This window comes from Hevea brasiliensis, chromosome 17, assembly GCF_030052815.1.
Source record: "Hevea brasiliensis isolate MT/VB/25A 57/8 chromosome 17, ASM3005281v1, whole genome shotgun sequence".
NCBI lineage: Eukaryota > Viridiplantae > Streptophyta > Magnoliopsida > Malpighiales > Euphorbiaceae > Hevea > Hevea brasiliensis.
Window position 1 is genome coordinate 10670715 of NC_079509.1, and position 24428 is coordinate 10695142.

Below are 24428 nucleotides of genomic sequence, written 5' to 3' on the forward strand. Positions count from 1 at the left end.
TAGTTCAGCCCATTTACAGCCCAACTTCAAAGTTGTTATCATTATTTTGAAAATATCTTCTGAAGGGCTCAAATTAATTTTTTTTTAAGAAAAAAATAGACATTTTTGTTATTATTATAATTTTTTATAGAGTTCTTGGGTTTTGATATTATTTATGACTGGGGCTTTCATTTTGAAAAATAATATAACTTTTGATTTTTCTTTTAAAAAAGTTTAGGTATTAATTTTTTGAGAGATTATTATAGTAAACAATTGATAAAATTTAAACTCTAACTTATTCTAATTTATTAAGAAAATAGATTTTACTAATTGAATCAACGTATTCTATTACCTTTAAATCTCTTGGTTTAAATTAAGAGAATTAATCCTTAGTGTGAAATGAAATTATAATTTCATTTTCTTTTAATTGAGTTAAATCATCTCTAATCTAATGTTAACCCTAATTTGAAATCTTACTTTTTTTTTTGCGTGAGATTTTCATCCCCAAAGCATACACACAAAAAGTAATTCATTTTCATGACAATATAACCCATTAACACAACAACAAAACCTAAAAAATGCAAATAAGGTCAAGGGTTGAAACCTAAAAAATGCAAATAAGGTCAAGGGTTGAAGGCGAGGCCGCTACATAAAAGAAGTTGCACCCGAGACTACGACTGGCATGGTGACCTTTGGTCTCTGCTCTGCTTTGTGCTCTTGGACTCTTCTTCACTAAAAATTGAGAAGGGAAACTAGCGGTAAGCAAAGAAACTTCGATCAATAACGAAAGAAAAAGATCAAAAAATGAGAGGAAAAAGGCTTTAAGGTATTAGGATCTTGTTCTCCTCTCTTTCCTTCATGGTCTCTTCCCAATAAATGTAGCACTATTTGAGGTTAGGATTCTTGCTCAGAGAGAGAGAGAGGAAAACATAACCAAGTTAAGAATTTTATAAAGATTTAAATTCTGTTCAGATAAATTATTGAGAACGAAGAAAAATAAAGGAAGAATGTAGAAAATAAAAGGTGAAAAAAAAATAATTTTTTTTTAAAATAATTAAAAAAAAGGATAAATTCTCCTTTCTTTTTTATTTTTCTTATTTTCAAATAAAAAAATATCTTTTTAAATTTATGTTTCTTTTATTATTTTGTTTTTTTCACCAATCCAAACAAATGATTACGAGAGACAGTGAAGATCTTTAGGTGAAAGAGGAGAGAGAAAGGAGCTCAGGTTTCAAAATTAAAATGGGCAGAGACTAGCGGCCAGTGTTCAGCCTTCAAAACGAAAGGGTCAGAGATGATGTGACCCTAATAAACCTTCAAAACTCACAGCATTTGTAATTTTGGTTGGATTTGATTGATTTTTTTTTTTATCAAAATTTCAATTAAACATATTAAATTAATTAATTTATAAAATTAAAAACAAACTCAACTGAATTTCTTAATTAATCAAGTAGAATTTTACTTCAATTTAATTCTAACAATTATTTTAATTTAAATTAAATTTTGTTTACTTCCACATAAATATATATTAAATTAGATTTGACTAGAATTAATTCAAATGGATCAGTTCAAATTAAAATCAGATTAATTTAAATATAAAATTAAATTAAAATTGATTAAAATTAAATTAATTAAAATTAATAGTAAATCAAACTAGAATCGAATTAAAATTAATTAATTTTAAGCTAAACTTTTTTCATTTTTTAAAAAACAAAAATTAAAAAATTCCTAATTAAATTTAATAAAACTTTAAGCTAAATTAAAATTAAAATTAATTAAAATTAAAATTAAAATGGGCCTTGACAACCCTATGTTAAATGAATTACTAGATAAATAGGTAAAAAAAAAAATTACACGTCAGCAACGTAGAGCGCCAACCATTGCAGATAAGCAAAGCGCCTCAAGAGGACACGTGTCATCCACACATATTTTTCTCCTGAATTTCTCCGAGATTTTTAGTCTTAACCTCAGACTCGTAGCTGAAGTATTGGTGGCAAAGGAAGGAAGAAACGATTATCAAACCGAATTTTCTTTCCCTACCTAACCGTTGAATAGGAGGCTGTCTTCTTAAGAGAGAGAAACAGAGAGAGAGAGAGAGAAAGAGAGGATGACAACAGCTTCATTGTGTTCGTCAACTCAGATCAATGTTTTTCGAGGGGGTCTTAGACTCCAAAAGACCCATCTCTATCAACCCAGTTCGGTCACCCTTACAAGGTATTGTTTTTTCAATTTCTTTTCCAATGAACTTTATTGGGTTTGTGGATTTATTCTTGTTTGGATGATTAAAAGGAGTACTAACGTGTTGGGACAAAATTCATTTCAGAAGTGCTATTATTTCCTTGGACAATTTCTTTGAATCGTGTGAAGTTACTGTTAATAATTTTTAAAAATGTTTTGGTTCTCTGTGTTCTATGGATGTAATTGAGGTAGCCGAGATGGATTTGTGCCTTGATAAGTCAATAATGAGCATAGTTTGAATGTAAATGTTTTGACGAATAACTGGGTTTTGAATTGAAATATGTTGCTAGGTTGAGCTTCACACCCTGCGTGTTTGTGATTATGCCTAGCTGAACATCAGATTAGAAACTTGATCACTGTTTACGATATAAGCCAGGTAGAATTTATAGGTACCCAATGAATGTTTTTGAGATTTAGTTATAAATCATTCATTAAATACATTTTAGGCATGTGATACTCCTTTTAATTGCACTTTAATCTACTTTTGATGTGTCCTTAGGGGAAGCAGAAGGATATCTATTGTACAGAATGGAAGCTCACTTAACATTCTGTACTGAAGTTTAAAACTCGACGGATCATTGAACTTTTATTTGTAGTTGAAGGCATTAGGCCTGAGGCTCTGATTGTCGAAGACTGCGTCAGCAATCAGCCTCTATAGGTTTGAAGATGGATCAATTCTCTGTTTGATACTACTTGATAAGATCCATTATTACATTTACAAGCTACTAGCACATTTTGATTTTTTACCAACTTCTTCCATTTTCCCAACTTATATATCACCATATACTAGCACATATTTACATAATGTTGTCCAAGACCTATATTAGAATGCCCTGACAACTTTTATTCCATAATATGAGCAATTAGTGTTGGCTGAAGTGTTTTCTTCTGGTTGATGATGACAGAAACCTTGTATGTGTTTGGGCTATATATATATATATATAAATTTTTTTTTTTTCCATCGGTAAGTTTCTGACCTATGCTCCAAAAAATCTTATTGTACCTGCCATTTCCTAGGAAAGTACATGTAAATGTTTAATTCATGTTTTTCCAAGCACATGCTTGCACATGAGAGAGTTGGAACTTTTTCCCACATTGTAATCTTCATCAAATTTGATTTAAATAGTTCTAGGTATTATGCAGTTTGTTCCTGACATCTTATGCTACACTTTTTGGTGTGTAATACAGGAGAAAAATTCATACTGTAGTGAAGGCAACAGCTCGGGTTGATAAGTTCTCGAAAAGTGATGTCATTGTTTCTCCATCCATTCTCTCTGCTAATTTTTCAAAGCTAGGAGAGCAGGTTATGCTTTTCTTTTCACTACTTTTGCAATATTTTTAGTGTTGTAAATGTTATGTTTTATGGCTTTATAACCAAACAGGTGCTAATATGTTTGAACGCCTATTATAGGATATATATGATCTGTATTATTGCATTTGTGTTGTTGTAATTTATGTTTCTTTGCAGTTCTTTACTCTGTGGCTGTTCTCTATGATCTCCAACTCTCCATGTTATGTTTAGACTTATTTATTTATTTGTTAAGTTTTCTTTCATTTTTTCTAGGTAAAAGCAGTAGAGTTGGGAGGTTGTGATTGGATCCATGTTGATGTAATGGATGGTCGTTTTGTTCCGAACATCACCATTGGGCCTCTTGTGGTTGATGCTTTGCGGCCAGTGACAGATCTTCCTTTGGATGTGCATTTGGTTGGTACTTTCCATTTGCATATTACTTTTTTGAGCTGCAACAAGTTAATTTCAACCACATTTCTAACATGAGATTAAGCACTGCAGATGATTGTGGAACCTGAACAAAGAGTGCCAGATTTTATCAAGGCTGGAGCTGACGTAGTCAGTGTTCACTGTGAACAATCCTCCACCATCCATTTGCATCGCACAATAGATCAGGTAAGATTGTCATCTAATCCTCTTGTTGCATATCTACGATTAAGCTATAAGAATTTTGTGTCATACATTAATCCCGACCATGCTACATTTATTGGAAATTGCTTCTATGTATTGTTTAATATTTTATTCTTGTGGCACAAATAATGAACTTGTTAACTTCTTTATGCACCTCTCTTAATGTGTTGCTAAACATGCTTACGTGATTTCATATTTGCAAATTGCTTTCCTTATTTTAATGCTATACCCTTTTACATTCTCTTACAAATTAGATAAAAAGTCTTGGAGCTAAAGCTGGAGTTGTCTTGAACCCTGCTACCCCACTGACTGCCATAGACTATGTCCTTGATGGCAAGTTTCTATTTCCCTTTTCCCGTAAATTTACTTTTATTCTTTTTTCTGTTTGCTACCTTTCATAATTTTCTAAATGATGACTGATGATTGTCAAGACTCCTCCCCCCTATGTAGTATGGTCTGCTTGCTGAACTGGAGGTTAGTTATGGATGCATGTCTAGTTTTCCTGTGGTTGAGCAAAAACAAAATTATGAAAACAACAAAATTAAAAAAATAAGTCTTACACAGTAACCTCAAGGTGCCCAAATGAGCTATGGCATGAATGTTCAACAGTTAGGATAGGAGGACAAGTACATACAATTAACAGTCATATAATTAACAGTATTTGGAGAAGTATGGTATAGTTCTTATTGTTAAAGAGGCAGATCTCTCTCTCTCTCTCTCTCTCTCTCTCTCCCCCCATGCATGTGCGAGTGTCTTGGATCAGTAATGTGGTTGTTGTTTTTTGAGGCCCAGACTTCCTTAGTGAATGGGTATCTGCCACCTTGGTATGCACCGAGTGCCACTTTAGTTCATATTACTAGACCGAGAAAGGGCAAGGGTGATTTATTTTAAATATGTGGTCTTACATGGGTTAGTCGAGGGTTAGATGATGGTTGAAAATTAGAAGATGGTTGAAATTCTTAAAAAATATAGGCTAACAAGGGATTAAATTTTACCTACTTCTTATTTCATAATTCGACTTTGCCTAAATTCCATTCAAGTTGGGTTTGGCTATATAAATTCTTTTCCTTTATTTTGCTTGGTTAGGGCTATTTTTTATTTCACTGTTTTTCATCAACAGAACCTATTTCTTACTAGAAAATATAAATTCATTCAAATACAACCCTGAAGTCAGTACAATACCTCATGTTTATTACTCATTTGATCAGGTGAAATAAATTTTGACAAAATAAATTTTTTGGGTCTTGTTGACAGTGGTTGATCTAGTCTTGATTATGTCTGTGAACCCTGGCTTTGGTGGGCAAGGCTTTATTGAGAGTCAAGTAAAGAAAATCTCAGATTTGAGAAGAATATGTGCAGAGAAGGTATGATCATTTGTCTGTATTCATGTATGTGTCATCTTTAGTTAGAAGATGTTTTTGTTTAGCATTTGATGTTTCTGTGTCCTATTCTCTGCTTGCATGATTGAAAAATAGTGCGTTTTGCTTGCATGCACAGGGAGTAAATCCATGGATTGAAGTAGATGGCGGAGTTGGTCCCAAGAATGCATATAAGGTGCTTATTGTGTTTCCTTTCTTTACTTTTTCAGAAGATGTTTGCTGACCAATGTTCCTGTTTGACACATGCTTATATTATTTTACTGTTGACATCACTTGACTCAATTTTCAAAAAAGCTCCAAAGAAATCCATGCAAACCTTTCAACATTTAAAATTTTTTTAAAGTCTGTTTTCCCCTTGCACTGAAAGGCACAAATAAAAGTACATGATGAGTTATGAGAACTCCACATGATGTGGTTAATAAAATCTAATTGATTTCTTTCTTGGTAGGTTATTGAGGCTGGAGCTAATGCTATAGTTGCGGGATCGGCTGTATTTGGAGCTAAAGATTATGCTGAAGGTACGCGCACAGACAATTTTTATTTATGTATTATGTCCATTAGCTAACGTAATTTAACCAATATCTGTCATAATTGAATTGTTCTACAGCTATAAGAGGAATCAAAACCAGCAAAAGGCCAGTAGCTGTACCAGCGTGATCTATCACCAGAGAATGTCATTTGATTGACCTGTATTTTTCATTCTTATGTATGTCACTTTGTCACTTGGCCAGAGTTTCTCAATTTGAATTTTGGTATATCCCTAAGTTTGGGCATCTTAAATTTCTTCAATGAATTTGCATGATGCACATTGATAAATAGGAACATGAATAAACAAAAATTTCTTCAAATATTATCCTAGGTGTTTCATGTAAAATATAGTTTCGCTTATGTACTTCTATAGTTTTGATATTAAACTGGGCTGGCGATTTTCATTTTTGTAGGTTATTCACACGGTAGATAAGCAGCTTATTGCTAGCTTCATGTTGTTGTCAGATGTGCCATCACTTCTTTGATTGATTTCTCTGAGGTTACAGATGAGCTAATAAGGAATCAAGTCTGTGGCAAGAGTGCCGCTGGGTATATGTTGTGTACCATATATCCTTTATAGGGATTCAATAATTCGAGCTCATGTGAAGCTCTTTGTAACGATCAATAGTTCCATTAATATTCAATCAGGACCTTTCTTTTTTCTTTTCCTCATCTCCATAAATAAATAAATTGATGATAACTGATGCAGTCAGAAACTTATTAAGCATCTTTGTAAGCATTCAACCAGCATATTCATCTATCCACCGCTTTGTGGCATGGAACATTTTGTAGAAAGCAAAAACTTCCGCCCGGAGGATCGAAACTTTTGCAGCGTGTGTTGAGAAGTTTATGCCAAGTTTCTTGCGTTCATGGCCACATTGAGCAGGATCCAAGACGTCGAATGATTTAAGCCCTGTTTGGCGAGAAATGCATAAACTCACTGCTGAGATGCCCTACAGGATGAATTCATGAAGATAGGGAGTGGTTTCTTGCCTGCTGTAAACAATAGTAAATACCGGAAATTTTTTTCCTTCAGCTCGAAGGGGCATGATGATAATGTATAGTGCAGTTAGATGTCTAAGCTTAAATATGAGTTAGAAAAGGTCTACTTTGGGAAGAAATTATGAGCGAAAATTTGTAGTTCTTGAGTAGGAGAAGGGACTTGATCCTTTCATGACAAAACTTTAATTTGACGAAAATGATGTAGGACTTTAGGCAAGCAATGATCCCACAATCAGCTTCTGCAATCTCTTCTCTCTCTCTCAAGTGCGCGCAATCCCTTATTAAGGGTAGCAATTTATCCAAATACGCCACATGAAAATGGATGTTTAAAAATTAAAACTAAATTTATTCATATTTGTGGTGAAATTGTGTCAACCCGCTAATGTCACAAGCCGACCTTCAATCTACCAACCTATTTTGACCCACTAATCTGCAAATAAATAAAATTTACAAAATGATAAATTAACACATATAAGTCTTAAAGATTTATTACTTTATTATAGTTAATTTATGTTTTTTATTTAGAATTTATTTTAACAAGTTAAAATTTATATCATTTTATAATTATTTATTTTATTTTTTAATTAAAATATTAATTAGCAGAACCCTCTTATGTCAGTGATGGTATCATAATCAAAAGGCAAGGATTCTACTATAGATAGAAACACACCCATCCACAGAGCATCAAGAAAAGTACAGATTGCACGCCACCATTGCCCACCCCCAATTCACATGCCTATTTTCTTGATGCATTGAGTGGCAAATTGCATTAGTCTAGTTCAGATAAAATCAACATCAGTAGAGGAAGATAAAAACACAAAAAGCAGGTATACTGCAAATTATCCTCATTATCTTATAGAACACGCATAATAAAACTAACAATCTGTCATGTCTGCAAACATATGATCATTATTGCTTCAAAAACACGCTGCTAAAACAACATAATTACATAATGCATTGAATAGTTTAATCACAAACACTATGTTACACAGCAAATATATACATGTATAACGGTTTTATCTCAATGGTCCTCTACACATCCTGCCTGCACATGGGGCATGATCCATGTCTTAGGAGCCACCTGTCCACACAGGCCAAATGGAATGTATGGTGGCAACGGGGTAAACTCCTTGCCATTTCCCCTTTTCCGATATCCTACCAAAAGAAACAAAAAAAATTGTTATTATCATCGTTAGGACCATCAAGCTTGCAACTCTTAAAAAAAAAAATCCAAACAACAACAACTATAAGGTCCATATTTGCCCCATCTAAAACCCAAAAGGAAGAAAAGAGAGGTGAGGGGAGAAAACCTGCAAGCATATTGTACAGCAGATGGTCTGTTTTGCCTTGATTTCATCCAAGGTATGACATGGCAATTTCTTCAGTGAATCTCCTGACAATCCTCTGGATTCAACTTCACCACCATCACCATGAATCTCATCATCACTTATATTACCAATGCCTAGCTGCTCATCGAAAAACACATTATTGAACCAAATATCAAAATAAGCTTTAATTAGTTGTCATTCAGTTCTAGAACCAAAAAAAAAAATAAAGATATATTGTGCAGTCTTCCACCTATACACATACCAAAAGATTTTTTTTACAGAATGTGTCCTCAAGACAATACTAGATTGTCAGATAAATCACAAGATGAGAACTAAATCTTACCTCAATAGGAAACCATAGAAGGCAAGCACAAGTAACCTCAATTTACAGAATAACTTGTTCACTCAAAAGTTCACATTCAAAAGTTTGATATAGGTGAACAATGCACATGTAAGTTTAGTAGATCTTTAATTCCTCATTAGGGAAACTGACAGTCTGGGATGTCAAGCACATACATACATGAGATGAATCAGGTGGAATGACCAGCCTAATTGCCAAACATGAAATCCAAAAGTTGAAAATGTAAATGAAATTGTTGTTATGTATACTAGGGGACTATAATTTTTAGGAAAAAATATAAAAAGGTACCATAACTTTCTCAATTTAACAATTAAGGGCAGGTTGTTTGATTTTTGAGAAAATGGTACCCTAAGCTTTATTCCGTTAGTACTTCAACAAAAGCTTTAAAATAGGTAATTTTGTTAACTTGGCAGTGCAAAATAAATAAAATAAAAATATTTTATTTTCACTAAGAATTGTTAATTTAATATTATTTAATTTTTCATATTATTTGTTAATTTAATTTTTTTTAATTTTTTTAATTTTCATATTATTTGTGGGACTATTGACTTTTTAAAAAAAAATATAATTTTATTGGAACAGCAAAATTAACAACGTTAAAGCATTTTTTCTTAAAATGATAATGGAGTAAAGGTTAAGGTATCATTTTGTCAAAAATTGAACCACATGCTCCTAAGTGTTAATCAGAGACTCTAACTAATTTGGGATTAAAACTTAGTTGTTTTTTCTGTGATGTGTCAAAGCATGAAAATTCATATTACTTTTTTATAATTTTCCCCAATTTTTATCATCAAAGATTATATGAATGCACTATTTGCTCAGAGAAGCATAAAACATAAATATTTTCTGCAAGTGCAACTAGCTTAACCTAACACTAGAAGCATATATCATGTGAAAAATATATGGTATTTGAAAGAAATAAAAAACAAAAAGAGTACATCCAAAAGTCTAATTACAGAGAAGTATCTTGAATGCCTATGCATTTTTGGGAATTTCACAATTCAACTATTTGTTCATATTTTTGAGATAAAGAAAGGGGGGAAAGGAGGGAGGCCTTCATTCCATATATATGAGATATTGATGAAAAGCCAGTAAAATTATAAAAATTCTAATAAACAGATGACATCAAGAAGGCAGAACAGGAGTTAATTTTGTCTGAGGAGAAAAAAATCTAATTAATTTGATGAATTCCTCCTATCCAATCAAATTCCTGTGGTAGCATGAAATAAAAGGATTACCTGCTGCCAATAATAAGCATTTAGCATTACTGGTGAAAATTGTTCATCTACAAACCTCCCACGAAGAAGCTCTTCTACAAAATCTGCCTGGACCCAAAGCACGGACAATTAGTAAAAATTTTAAAAAGACTCGGCAAATTTCCCTGTTACAGCAGTATAATACAAACCATAGAAGAAGGGCCTCGTGAACCAGATTGTTCCAAACCCCAGTATGCGCGAGAAGCCTCCAAAACCTCAACAGAAAGCGCAGCACCGGCAATGGCCCCTATACCAGCCCCACGAAGGACACCACTATCAGAAGCCCGGCCAGCTAAAGCACCAGAAATAGCTCCGGTGAAAGCTCCAGCTACAACAAGAATACATAAATATTATATGCCTGCAAACTAATAATAAAGAGAACAGCTAAGGCATCCAACCCATAAAGGATATAGGCTAGTAAGCACCTTTTCAAATTTATATATTTTTTCCAGCTATCCAAATACCCAAAAAACCTAAATATCTAACAAAACAATTCTATCGTTGAAGTTCAAAGCTTGGACTTGAGAATTAAAGACAGCGCTGCTATAATAAAAGGAGAAAATATACCCAGAGCAAAAACTCCCGTGAGAGCTCCAGAGATAGCGCCAGCGACCAATCTGGGAACGAAATCGAGAACCCGACTCCCTTCAAATTCCACTACTCTTTCCATTATAGGACCACTGCATATGTGGATCGATCCGACCGGGATTGAAATTTGATACAGGAGGAAAATACCAATAATTCACCTTAATGTTTAGGGCAAAAAGGTCGAGGACGTTTGGAGGTGGGATTACTTACTAGGATAAGGAGAAAATTGGAGGGCAAAGAGAGATTTTTGAGATTCTCTATTTGAAGTAAAAAGCCAAAAATAAGAAGTGAGAGCAGATTGGGAAGGAAAAAAAAGGGAAAAAACGCAAAGAAAAGAAAAGAAAAAAAAAAGAGGCAAAATTCATTTTAGCCCTTGAAATAAAGTCCAGTAATTAATTGAGTCCTTAAGTAAAGTTCGAGTCAATCCAACTCTTGATTAGACAGTCCTAAATAATTATCGTAAAAAAATTAAAATTATTGATATTTATTAAATAAAATATTTTTTTAATATTAAATAATATAAAAATATTTTTTACGGTTTCTTTTCCCGTCACCCATTAAAATATTATAAAAATAAGCTATTAAATAATAGCTTAGGTATAATGAGAAATCTCCGAGAGATTAAAGTGCAGCCCAATTTGTTTCTTCAAAAATTACAAGTAATACAATCCTTATCTGCCTATTCTGCTTGCCCATTTGCTTGAATTGTCCAAAATTGAGGCTGTTACTTCCAGTTTTATTATGATTCTGCTTTACTTTGTTACTAAGCAAGTCCTTTGGCAGAAAGCTATTAAATACAACGTCGAAGGATGTGGAATCGAACCTTTTGCTTTTTTACCGTTACCACCAAGAACCTCATTTTTCTTTTGACCTTTTTAACCTGACACACATGCCACTCACTCATCTCAGCACCCCATCTGCAATGCCATGTGGAGCTCTTCTGTCTCACCTTCTTCCCACAAATAGCTCTTTCTTGCCCAAAGTCACCAGACTAGGTCCACATCCTGCCTGGCGGACGCTGTTGGTAAAGCGGGAAAGGCCACCCATTTTTTCTGTTTTCTATGGAAAACGAAAAGAACGGAAAAAACAAAAACTTTCCCAGGATAATTTCCGCCCTTCGTTTAACTAAAAAAAAAAAAAAAATCTTGGGACCCATCTGAAGTGGGCATGACTTGGAAGATTGGATAATGTCATTTGATATTTTTCATGACTCTTGACAGTCTGGGAGATTTAGACATTTTTCTTTCATATCAGAAAAAGCATATTTCATTAAATAGTTAATGAAATACATAATTCAAGTCCAGTAAAGATTATTATACTTAGAATTTAATTAATTTCTGAAGCCTAAACATAATTTAAGACTCAACTCTTATTTGAAATCTTAAAACAAATCGGATATTCAAACCCGATAACACACACACACAACACCACAATGAAAGAGCTACTCTATCGCCACTGCACAAAAATCACTGGTTGTTATATACATCAACCTTGCTAGAAACCACACTAGAGAGGATTCCACTAAACTGAAGGAAAAGTAGTGAAGAAAACTCTACCTTCCTCAATTTACTCAGAGATCCCCAACAATTCAGCTAATAGGTCATAGGTAAATAAGAAATCAGACTCATAATGAAGCTAAAGGACAAGGATCATGGAATCTTCGGTGTACCGGACGAGGCTTGGCAGAGCTCTGACTATTCAATCTCATATAGCCCACGGGATCATCCACCAGTACTGCGTGAAAACGCATTAGATTTATACTTGAGATGCCAGCCGAATAGGGAGTATCCTATAATCCATAAACACAGCACCACCAGAATTAAGGAAAACAAACTGCGTCGTTGATATCTAATCTGAACAAAAGGACCAACATGTTTAGCAAACGAGCTCTGTTTTAGCCCAGCTAAGTCAAGCTTTTATTAAACTAAATCTATGCGTAGCTCGTAAATAGCTTCACTCACTTATAAAATAAGTTTTAAGTTTAGTATTATAAAATTCAAATCACATAATTTTGATTAGTTTTCATATAAAAAATAATTTAATTTTCATAAAAAATAAATTTAATTTACAAATAGTTATATTTAATAAATATATTTTATATATTAATGGTATCATAATATTAATAAATATATTATTTTTAAATTCATAAATAAAATAATAAATATTATAATATAATAAAATACCATAACTAATATAAATGTTTATCTAATAATCTATTTACGAGCCAGCTTACAAGCTTATAAATAAGCCATCTCGAGAGCCTTAAAAAGTCTAGTATTATGGAATTCAAACTCGACTTATTTATTAAATGAGTCCAAAAGTTAAGCTCGAGTTAGGCTCATTTTCTAAGCAAATCAAACCGAGTCTTGAGCAGCTTATAAATAGCTTGATTCGTTTACGATTCTATTTGTGAGAGAGATTGACATAAATTGAGAGAGAGAGAGAGACAGAGAGAAGGGAAGAGATAAAGATAGTGTTTGGGAGAGAGACAGAGAAAATAGTGCGTGAAGAGAGAGATATAAAAAGAATGTGGATGAGAGAGGGGTTGCTTATTTAGGAGTATTTAAGTCATTTTATCATGTTACAATAAGTAAACTAGACATAATGTGTGACAGAGTTCATTGTTTATCAAATTAAAGTCTCGAGAGTTTTGTATTATAAATTAATTCTCTACCATTTTTCTGGTAATCCTTTTGCTCAAATCTATGCGGTCTGGGTTTTTGTTGCTTGAAAGGTTTAATAAAAAACATCAATAACTTGTTTAACCATGAAAGCTTGAATCAGCCTATCCAATTTTCAAGGCCCCTCTAGTGACTATATTTTCTTAAAGGGATCTACTTCTGGATGGAATTTGTTGCACCCATAGATTGTGGGAATTTGAGTCTTGCTTCGATCTACTTGGTTTTCAATCTCTCTATATCCTATCCATGGTATTTTCTAGACGGAATTGCTACACCCATAAGCTTGTGGGAATTTGAGTCTTGCTTTGATCTACTTGGTTTTCAATCTCTCTCAATCCTATCCATGGTATTTTCTAGATGGAATTTGCTGCATCCATCAGCTTGTGGGAATTTGAGTCTTGCTTCGATCTACTTGGTTTTTAATCTCTGTTTACAACGCTTATATACTCTTTTATTGAATGAATGAATTTATCATTTTGTTCAAAAAGAAATTATTCAGAATGATGGCATTATTGAATTTCCTTTTATATAGAATCACTTTCAGCAGATCATGCAATAAACTCTCTTTTTAAGCCTAAAACAGGATGCATACGACTAAAGAGATCAGTTCTCCCTTCAGCGTGGAGAATCTTAGGGTAATCGAGTGCTTTAATATTATAGAATATGTACAGGGTGAAATTGACAACATAAGGATTTGACCCAAAAAGTACTCTCATAGAATTTGAGGTTTAGCCAAGTACTAACATAGAAGGATCTGAGGCTTTGTAGACTCCAAATGTAGTAAATACAGTAAGTGCCATGGTTAAGCAAACCAAAAGCAGTGCTTTGAACACAAAATGATCCCCTTGATATCAGGATTTTGTTCCTCAATGAATCATCAGAAAAGATGCAGTGTCCCTCAGGTTCAAACCCTTCCGACATTCAACATCTAGGAATCTCCTTCGGATGTTGTTGCTTCCCTCGATAGATAAAAGTGATGTTTTTGCTTACCTTAATAGATAATATTGAGGCCTTTACAATATAACCATACTTCTCGGGCTTTGATAGGTATTAAAGGAGGATCACCCTCAAAGTCCTAATGATCTGATCTGATCACTTCCCGGAAATCATTATGCAAACTGGCAATGTATTTTCCTTATTCATTGTGTATAATGATGCTCCCACAGGTTTTAAGACTCAACAAGCTCAGGACCTGTTTCTATCAAGTGCTCAGAAGACCTGAGAGCTGACTTCCTATACCCATTCTCTTCATAACCCCTTGATAAGATCCAATATATAACTTCATTTGGCACGACACCCATCTTTATCATATCAGCATGCAACATCATCACATCAATCACACGTTTGGCATTTAGATGCCCCTGCAACATGACAGCATAAGCCAATGCATCTGGCCTTAAACCACCGCATCTCATATCCAAGAAAAACTTGCTAGCTTTAAAAATCTGCCCTTCCTTGCACAAAGCTTGAATCAAAGAGGTGTATATCACATGATTTGGTGAACAATAAATACTGTCCATTTCATTTACTCGATTGCCAGTGGTGTTACCTCCAGTCTTGTCTAAGAAAAATTTAATTGCATCAGATGTCCTTCCAGCTTTGCAAAGGCCATTAATCAAGCAACTAACTGTTAAAACATTAGGGCTAAGCCCGGCCTTCAGCATATGCTTATACAGCCGGATGGCCTCTTCCATGTTACCTTTTTTACATTGACCATCAATCAATGCCGTGAAAGCAACCACGTCAGGCACAATGCTTTTGATTATCATTTCCGAGTACAAACCCATGGCGGATTCCATGTTTCCCACCTTGCAATAACCATCAATTAATGTAGAGAAGGTGATAACGTTTGGTTCTATACCCTTCGTTGTCATCTGGGAACACACCTCCAAAGCCTTCTCTATGTTTCCTTTCTTACAGTATCCATTGATTAGCGAATTATAGATCACAGAATTTGCATGAACCTCCTCTTTTTCCATTCTTTTCAGAATACAATCTGCTTCTTCAACTGTACCCAAACTAGAAACACTCTTAATAAGTATGCTGAAGGTGAAAACATCAGGCATAATTTTGAAAATCTCCATCTCTAAAAGTAAATCCATTGCTTTGGATAGGTTCCCTGCTTTAGAGTGCCCATCAATCAAACTATTATACACAAGTACATTTGGAACAACACCGAACTTAGCCATCTGAACAAAGAAGCCCCTTGCTGCCAATAATTCGCCCACTTTGCAAAGAGCATCTATTAAGATACCAAAGGTCACAATATTTGGCAGCAGTCCACCTTTAAGCATGTCTTGATATAAGTCCAGGGCGAGTTTCACATTTGCTATTTTGCAATATCCATCCATCAGAACATTATAAGTACACAAATTGGGTAAAACTCCAGATTCTTTCATTTGTCTGAACATATTTTCTGCTTCCACGAATTTACTCTCGTTGCAAAGACCACGAATGAGAGTCGTGTAGATCACAACAGTTGGTTCAATCCCCTTCTTCACCATCTCATTAACCAAACTCCTAGCTTTCAGAATATCACCTTGGCTACAACAAGCATCGACTAATACACTATAAGTGACAACACTAGGCAACAAACCATGCGAAATCATGTCCTCATATAATTCCCACATGGAATAAAAGCTAGCCTTCTTAACCAACCCATTTAAGAGAGCAGTACAAGCTTGCACTGCAGGTAAAACCCCGATCTTGCGATACACCCACAAGGCTTCGTCAAGAAGACCCATCTCAGAAAATGCAATAATCAACACTCCAAACACATTGGGAGTAAATTTTGAGCCTTCTAGCTGATTAAGGGCATTGAAAACCAGAGAACTAACACGACGAGGTTTGAGGGATTGGAGGAGGGTTTGGATTAGGTCTTTTGTCAAACACCTGGCAGTGGTGTATATTCTGGCACTTGTTAAGACATGGATTATAGAAGAATATGAGCGAAGTTCCTTGGTTGGGCTTTTTGGGTTTTGTTTTAAAATGGAAGTGAAAAATTCAAGGGCTTGTTTCGGGGTTTTGGAGTCGAGAATAATGGTTGAGGGATCGGAGGAAGAAGACAATGATGTGGAAAATACATGGTTCGTAATCTTGGTTCTAATGGGTCTGAGAGAGTGTTTTGGCGGGAATAGCTTCGACATTGTTAAGAAGTGGGGACGAGAGGACCACTCTATTTGTAGTTACTTTATTCAACGGTCTTCGACCAGAACAGGTTTGAGAGGCCTACACATTGGTGAGCAATTAGTGTTGTGCCGCGTTCCAATTATGATGGAGTTCTCAAACTCAATTTTTTCCTAGATCAAGGAGAGGAGTGAGAGATTATTGGCATGAATCATGTGGGCTATGGAGGGGGCACAAGAATGTGGAGGGTGGGTAATATTAGGGGCTCATTTGACACTTATCTAATTTTCAGATGTTAGTTGAAGAACCGATTCCTGCCAACGCAGTAACAACTTCGAGAGATCTACAACAACACCTATTCCGTCTATTACAAAGTTGCGAAACCCTCAAAAATCTATCTCAAATCCACACCCAAATAATTATTAATGGCTTTTCCCAGAAAAATTACATTCTTGCTAAGTTACTTTCAGTCTAGATAGCTTCTGGTCATCTCCCCTCTGCATACGAAATATTCAAAAATATTAAAAACCCAAGTGTTACTCTATGGAATCAGATGATCAGAGGCTATGCTCGAAGCGAATCACCCCAAAAGTCTGTTATACTTTTCAATAAAATAAGAGTCGCAGAGGTGGAGCCTAATGGGTTCACTTATTCGTTCCTTTTGAGTGGTTGCGCTAGGTCAGAATTGTTGAGAGAGGGCGAACAGGTGCATGGGAGAGTTTTGGTGAAAGGTTATTGCTCAAATGTGTTTGTGCAGACGAATTTGATTAATTTATATGCAATGGCTGATGCTGACTTTGGCGTTGGAAATGCACGTCGCGTGTTTGATGATATGGGTGATAGAAATGTTGTGTGCAGGGTATATGAAGTGTATGAAGTGTGGAATGTTGATGAGGCAAGGAGGGTTTTTGATGAGATGATGGAGAGGAATCTTGTCTCTCGGACGACTATGATTGCAGGGTACGCTCGAAATGGTAAGAGTAGGCGGGCATTGAATTTGTTCAGTGAAATGAGGAGAGCCCGTGTCGAATTGGACCAGGTGGCGTTGGTGGCAGCACTATCAGCTTGTGCTGAACCGGGGGATTTGAGATTGGGAATGTGGATTCACTCTTACATTAAAAACCGGTACTTACTGATTTCTTTGTACAATGCACTTACACGCATGTATGCTAGCTGTGGTGTGATTGAATGATCAGTGCATTTGCAAAACAGGGCTATGGACAAGAGGCGCTTGCTATTTTTCAATTGATGCAAAGCTTGGGAGCCGAAGGAGCAAGGCCTGATGAGATTACCTTCATAGAAGTCCTAAGTGCTTGCAGCCATACTGGACTTGTGGATGAGGGTCGCCAATTCTTCATAGACATGATTCAAAATTGGGGCATTAAGCCCAGAATGGAGCACTATGGATGCATGGTTGATTTATTGAGTCCTGCTGGATTGTTGGATGAAGCACATGATTGCATTGAGACCATGCCCATGAAACCAGATGTTGCCATTGCAGAATTCACAAAAATGCTGAGCTTGCTTCTCATGTGGCTCCAAAATTGATTGCTGAGCTTGATCCTGACCAAGCTGCTGGTTGTCTTATGCTTTTGGCAAATGCTTATGCTACTGCTAAAAGGTGGCAGGATGTTGCTACTGTGAAACAGAAGATGGTTGAGATGGGTGTGAAAAAGCCTGCTGGTCGTCGAAGTTGGGTTCAAATAAATGGAGTAGTTCGCGATTTTGTACCAGGTGACACGACTCATAAGCATGCATCTTCAATCTCTGAGATGCTTGGCAAAATTAGCCGCCAAGTTAAGTGTGTTAGCTGCAGGCCGGACACGGATAGCATTTTCAGTTGTTGATGAGTAGGGCAGCGTGGTGGTTTGGTATTTATCCTTCTTTCATGATTAAATATGAAAAAATATATATTTTCTTGACATTTTGTTCATGCTGCATTCTGCCAATAATGTATTGCCGAGAGGCTCAAATCCTCGGTCACCAACATAGTTTTAAATCGCGCCTGCTACCGCATTCGTGGATAATGGAAACAGTCAAACAAACATATAACAGCCATAACATAGCGTTAATAGACTATCACCATATTGTCAGACAGCCAAAAAAAATAAAAAAGAGAAAAAGAAAGGCTATCACCATAGTGAAAACAGTCAAAAGAGACGTATAACAATCATAACGTAGTGTTAATGGACTAACACTCCATAAAATTTTTTAAAAAAACTTAAAAAAATATTTAAAGATAAAATTAAAATTAAGATACGCAATTAAATAATAAATATAAATATATTAAATAAACATATTAAATCCATTGTTTTTACACATTATTAGTATTAATGTGTAACCGATATTATTCATAACCAATAAGGAGGAGAGGGAGGAATTAACCTTGCAAGTTGTGGATGAGCTGTCTCCTACTCGTAAGGGTAAGGAATGGCCACAAATCGGCAACTGAAAAGAAAAACAAGTTAGAGAGAAAGTTGTTCTCACACTAAATTATGGACAAATTTCTCACTCATCTTATTTATTTAATGATTTATGTTCTTAAGCTTAGAAATTTATAAAAAAAAAAATAATAATAAAGATTTCACTCGATTGCAGAGAAAATTGTGAGAAAATTAAGAGAAAATAACAAAATGCTTAGAGAGCATAAAAAAACTGAATGAAAGTTAACACGGCCATATAAAAAAAAATTCCTTCTATTATCCCTTCACGTGATTATTGTCAAAAAACCTATGATTCTTTATTAAAATAGCAACTGTTGTTTGTGTATTTTACTTGAGCGAAAAAAATCTTCAATTTCGCGACATGTGCAAACTTGAATTTTGTAAATTGATAGATTCGAACTGTCATTTGTGACGAAGTTGATAGCTGATTGAATATATAAATATTATTTTGATACTCCTGTGATATATATTTTTTTTTGTTAACATCAGAAATTGAAAAACTAACAATAATGATTATATTTTCATGTGAATTTTATTTCATTAAATGTTTTTTAAGAGTCACGAATGTCCAATCGTATTTCTAAGTGTTGGATATATATATATTATCTTTTAATAAAAAAAAAAAATTATAATACCATACTAAACTAATCACTGATTCCCAAAAGTGGGAATCCTATGGTAGCCATCTCGCAGTCCAACCAAGAGACAAAGCAGCAATAACCCATTTCAGCATGTTTCTTAGGACTTTGGATCACAAAGCAAAGGAAACGCAGGACTTTGCTGATACATACCAAGGAACAAGAATGCTGGAATGTTTCATTTCAAAGAAAGCCAAAGAATAATCCCCCACGCCACCACACAAAAACTGATTAAAAAAAAAAAAATCACCGTATAAAACCAGAATAAATTAGAAAAATCTCCCATTTTGCGTATCCTGTTACGTCGTTTTCACGTCCGACTACTGTTTTGCCTCGTAATTTACTTGGGCTACGGAGTTCGGGAATTCCATTTTGAGTTGCGCTTGCTTGTTGAGGCCTAAAAAGTTTGCAAATCCACCCAAAGAAGCAACCCAAAATGTCCCAATTCTCCCAATTCCCACGCCTCTCTCCCTTTATGTCATAGCTTCAGGCCCATTTCCCATCCTTTTATCATCTCCTTCTTTCCGACCAGTGTCCCCTTGATTAAAATTTAAAAACACGCGCGCCTTAAACCTTCGAATTCGATTCCTTCTCTACTAAGCTTTGGACCAGAGTACACAGAAGATAATGAGTTCTGATCCAAGAGACGACAGATCCGAGATTGTCTTCTTCGACCTCGAAACGACGGTTCCCACCCGCACCGGTCAGGGTTTTGCGATACTGGAATTCGGAGCTATCCTTGTGTGCCCGAGGAATTTGGAGGAACTCCGGAGCTACTCTACCTTGGTCCAACCCGTCAATCCTTCTTTAATCTCTTCTCTGTCCGTTCGATGCAATGGAATCACAGCTGACGCCGTCAATTCCGCCCCTACCTTCGCCGATATTGCCGATACTGTCTACGACATCCTCCATGGTCAGTAAGCCAATCGATTCATCTTCATCGGTAAACCAACTAGTCGAGTGGTCTATCGGCTTTGTTATTTTTTTCCCTTTAATTAAAGTTTGTTTCTATAGGGAGGATTTGGGCGGGACATAATATCACGCGGTTTGACTGTGTTCGGATAAGGGAGGCATTTGCTGAGATTGGCAGAACACCGCCGGAGCCCAAGGGCATTATAGATTCTTTAGCCTTGCTGACCCAGAGGTTTGGTAGAAGAGCTGGGGACATGAAGGTGCTCAAAATATATATCATCAAATGGATTGAATTATATGTATATGGGAAATATTTATATATTTTGATATATATGTTCTTGTGTACAGATGGCTAGTCTTGCAACTTATTTTGGGCTCGGAAAACAGACACATAGGTAATTTTGAGTGCCTTGCAGGAATTATTTAGCCCATTACCCACCTCCAGCTTTTGAGTCTAACCTTTGTGTTCGCTAATGATTTCTTAGGAGTTTAGACGATGTCCGGATGAATCTTGAAGTTTTGAAGTACTGTGCAACAGTTTTGTTCTTGGTAAGTCCATAATTTTATTCTCCTATAATTCACTTTGTCATGCCCTGTTATTGATTGAAATTGGAAGCCAAAAGGGAATAATTTCTTGCATTGTGATGACTTTTGTGTTTGCCCATAGTTTTTATTATCATGGGAGCAACTTTGCTTGTGATCCTTGGTTCATTTTTTATTTCTCTTTTTTTCTATTATCATTAATTTTTTTATCTCTTTCTTTGTTTCCTGTTGTCTATGCAATTCCAATATGATGCGGAATGAATGTATGGTGTCTTCAATCGATTTAATAAGTTCTATTTTATGGGTTTATTTAGTCTAAATGAAAGTAACTTTGTCTGCATTGAAGATACTTGTGTCCTGGAAGTGTTACTAAAGGCTTCTCAAGCTTTGATGATACACTTTGTTGTTTTGAGAGGGAAAATAAGGTGTTTTTGGTTGCTTAAAAATGAAAATCTAGGGGCCTATTCACTTGTGAAAAACTGTGATATTTTTCTATAAAAGTTCTCTAAGAAACATGGAAAATAATATTTCATATTCGCATGTGCTAGTTTTCTAAAATTTAACTAAGATTTGAAAAACAGTTTTAAGTTGTTTTCCACCTTTCTTGTTTATAATAAAAGTGTTGTTTTTTCTAAATGGAAAATAATGAATTTTCTATAATCAAAATTATACCGTAACTTTTCCATAGCTAAAATTGAATAACTATTTAGGAAAATATTTATTTACAATAATAAAAAAATTAATTATATTATTATAAAATAAATGAATCTCTTAGTTTTTGTATTTTGTGAGTGCTCAATCAATTTAGCGCACATGCTTGCTGTTCTTGTTTAGACATGCCGATGAATTGGATTGTGAAAGTCTGATTCCTTACTTGGCTATGGTGATTTCTGTCCTATTGATTTTGCATGCAAGTTGATTTGGGTGGCTGTCAAAATTGCATATTTATTAGGTTGGCCAGGTAAGAATTGACCAAATCTGCCATTTCTATTATCTACAGGAGTCAAGCCTCCCAGATGCATTCCCAGAAAAAAGTTGGGTTTCACCTAATGCTACTACGAGAAGTCGTAAAAATGGAAAATCACCTCTGGAAGGGCCTGGCATAAACATAGATGCTTCCTCTTCAAGTTCAAAGTTTGGAAATGTTTCTCCTAAATATCATGAAAATGAGGAAAATCATCCATTATATGATCTGCTGAGATGTGTTGCATCTGATATGCCTCAACCAGATACTTTTGACGTGACCGCTCTCAGCAATGAAATACATGCTGACTCCCTTCAGCAAGATGTTGACATGGAAAAAAAACCTATGACAGAGTCTTCTGAGATGCCTTCAGCAGTGACTGTTCCTGGAAGTTTCAGTGGCAATGCAGGATTTTTGGAACCTGATGAAGTTTCTGTTTCTTCTATTAGGGCATGTTTTGTTACATTCAAAGATGGGGTTCAAAGAATGATATTATTGTATGAGCATGCCATTTTGCAGCTTTGTTGTCATCATTTAAGGGTACGGTTTGGTTTAAGTACAAAATTTGTCGATCATGCTGGACGACCACGGTTGAGTTTTGTGGTTGATGCATCTCCATGTTTGTGTGGAGTTCTTGAAGCATGTGATGGTATTGTAAGGAAATTGTTTGTGGAATCAGGTAGCAACTCTGATTGGAGGCCTGCTGTGAACAAAAAACCTGGCTTCTTCAACTACCCAACTGTGAGACTGCAGTAAGTTTCCATTTTCCCCTCTCTTTCTTTTCTTCTTCAAAATGCCTTGGTTTAGGAGTAAAGTGAAAAATGAAATTGTTGACTAACAGAATCAGTTATATCCAACTGTAATTACAGCTGTGTCAGAATTTTGGATGCTTTGATATCCTTTTATCCTCCTTAACATTTCCCAGTTTCTGTTTTACCAATAGAGGAATTGTTATTGAAGGATTATCTAAGAACTAAAAAATTAAATGGAGAACAGAACAGAAAAGTTAGTTGTAGAATTTCCTTTGTTTCTCATCTTTATATGCTCTTTGATTCACCAGCATCTCATACTATTTCTCTTAGCATTATAAGAATCATGACCACTATTTAATATACTTTTTTTCATGTTCTAAGCCTCCTTTTGCACACTCACTTACACACCGTAGAAAGAAGTGAAAAAGATTACTTCAATATTGCAACTTGAACTTTCTTGCTTTTGTTACATGGTTCTAAGTCCTAATTTAATTTTTCTATTCTCCCTATTGTGCCCTGCAATTGAGAACTTCAAGAGTTCTACTAAACTTCCTCTGACTTAAGCTTGCCTAATTTTGTCCCCTTATCTTTTCACAGCATACCTACTGCTGTAAATGAGGATGGTGCTAAATATGCAACAGATATATATCAGAAAGATCCTTCTGGAACTGTACAAAAGCTTGTGTTCAGTAAGTTTGATGCTGCAGAACTTGATACCTGGTTCAGTCCAGGGACCTTTTTGGATGCCTCCTTCTCCTTGCATCCATATGACTATCAGCAGAGTGCTGGCATCCGATTAGTGGCAAAGAAATTAATCATTCACAAAGAGTGAATGGAGATGGTTCTCTGATCTATTCGTGATGATTGCTTGTGATATACATGTGTAGCAAATTAGGCCAACATGCACTGGTGAAAGCGATTTCTTTTGTTATTTAGGGTAAAATGCAAGACATGAATGCTAATATTTGATATTGGTTACATGTAACAGTAAAATTCGTGCAGATTGTAATTTTAATCGTAGGCTTTTAACTGACGTTGACAAGCCTATTGCTTAAGGGTTTTTTTTTTTTTTTTTTTTAAAATTATGTTTTCTTTAGATTTGGATTGTCGCATGAATTGAGTTGTTAATAATGTTTAGGTGAGTCATCAACTAGTGGTTTCGGGGTATGTAGTTTGTAGGAGAGTCACATTATTTGTCATGCCTAATTTGTATTTCATGTACTCTTATTATTCCAATTTTATATGCACTCAATTTTCGGGTCATAATGATAGCATGGGTACTCAAGTGAATCTTTCTCCAATCACTCGAATGTTGTCCAACGTTTATTCTTTCAACACCTCTTCAACCCCAAGTGTAAGGGGATTATAGCTAGCATTAATTAATTTTAACAGAGTGCTGAATTTCTTGTATATGGTATTATTTGTAATATTTTTTACTGTAACAGTTCTTGTGTGATTGCTTTTATCACAGGTCAAAACATTCCAATTAATAATCTTCATTTTCCAGGCGTGTCTATTCATCAGATGCTTGCTGTAAATTGGCAAGTTGAGGTATATCATATCTATATAAAAGTAAATTTTTATGCAGATTAATTTACTAATTTTACAAGTTCATTTCCTTCAGATACGCTACCACATGATATTTATAGTTTTTTTTTTTAATATTACAATTTGCTCCTTTTCTTAAAAAAAAAAAAAAAAAAATCTCTTGGGTGCTGTGAGTGCCAGCTGATCTGATACATTTGACTCACAGATACTTGAATTCAAGATCTTTTATCTCTAAGAGTG

General features: G+C 35.0%; 4 protein-coding genes and 1 pseudogene across 5 annotated transcripts; 3 read left to right on the forward strand and 2 right to left on the reverse strand.

Moving 5' to 3' along the window:
* The first annotated feature begins 1926 nt into the window (after window positions 1–1926).
* Window positions 1927–6707, forward strand: LOC110656990 (ribulose-5-phosphate-3-epimerase, chloroplastic). 2 transcript variants are annotated; one of them, XR_002495256.2, is made up of 10 exons: window positions 1927–2193; window positions 3406–3520; window positions 3782–3922; window positions 4010–4123; window positions 4393–4471; window positions 5393–5502; window positions 5636–5692; window positions 5966–6035; window positions 6125–6269; window positions 6459–6707. XR_002495256.2 is itself a non-coding variant. In XM_021814015.2 (10 exons), the coding sequence occupies exons 1-9, from the start codon at window positions 2087–2089 to the stop codon at window positions 6172–6174; spliced, it is 843 nt and encodes a 280-aa protein (XP_021669707.2). In that variant the 5' UTR covers window positions 1928–2086; the 3' UTR covers window positions 6175–6223; window positions 6459–6707. The 2 variants fall into 2 exon arrangements, 1 of the variants encoding a protein (XP_021669707.2); XM_021814015.2 differs by having other exon boundaries at window positions 1928–2193; window positions 6125–6223.
* A 1170-nt stretch (window positions 6708–7877) lies between these two features.
* LOC110656989 (NEP1-interacting protein-like 2) lies at window positions 7878–10945 on the reverse strand. Its single transcript, XM_021814014.2, has 5 exons — window positions 10560–10945; window positions 10142–10320; window positions 9975–10061; window positions 8358–8513; window positions 7878–8202 (listed from the first exon to the last, which is right to left on the reverse strand). The coding sequence occupies exons 1-5, from the start codon at window positions 10660–10662 to the stop codon at window positions 8080–8082; spliced, it is 648 nt and encodes a 215-aa protein (XP_021669706.2). The 5' UTR covers window positions 10663–10945; the 3' UTR covers window positions 7878–8079.
* Window positions 10946–14001: 3056 nt separating this feature from the next.
* LOC131175507 (pentatricopeptide repeat-containing protein At5g61400-like) lies at window positions 14002–16471 on the reverse strand. Its single transcript, XM_058139957.1, has one exon. It carries the CDS (start codon window positions 16405–16407, stop codon window positions 14431–14433), a length of 1977 nt encoding a protein of 658 aa, XP_057995940.1. The 5' UTR covers window positions 16408–16471; the 3' UTR covers window positions 14002–14430.
* Window positions 16472–16504: 33 nt separating this feature from the next.
* On the forward strand, window positions 16505–18482 carry LOC110635672 (pentatricopeptide repeat-containing protein At5g66520-like; annotated as a pseudogene).
* A 1321-nt stretch (window positions 18483–19803) lies between these two features.
* On the forward strand, window positions 19804–23906 carry LOC110635673 (protein NEN1). The gene is made up of 6 exons (XM_021785101.2): window positions 19804–20382; window positions 20484–20641; window positions 20730–20776; window positions 20867–20930; window positions 21925–22640; window positions 23238–23906. Exons 1-6 carry the CDS (start codon window positions 20097–20099, stop codon window positions 23470–23472), a joined length of 1506 nt encoding a protein of 501 aa, XP_021640793.1. The 5' UTR covers window positions 19804–20096; the 3' UTR covers window positions 23473–23906.
* Window positions 23907–24428: the final 522 nt, after the last annotated feature.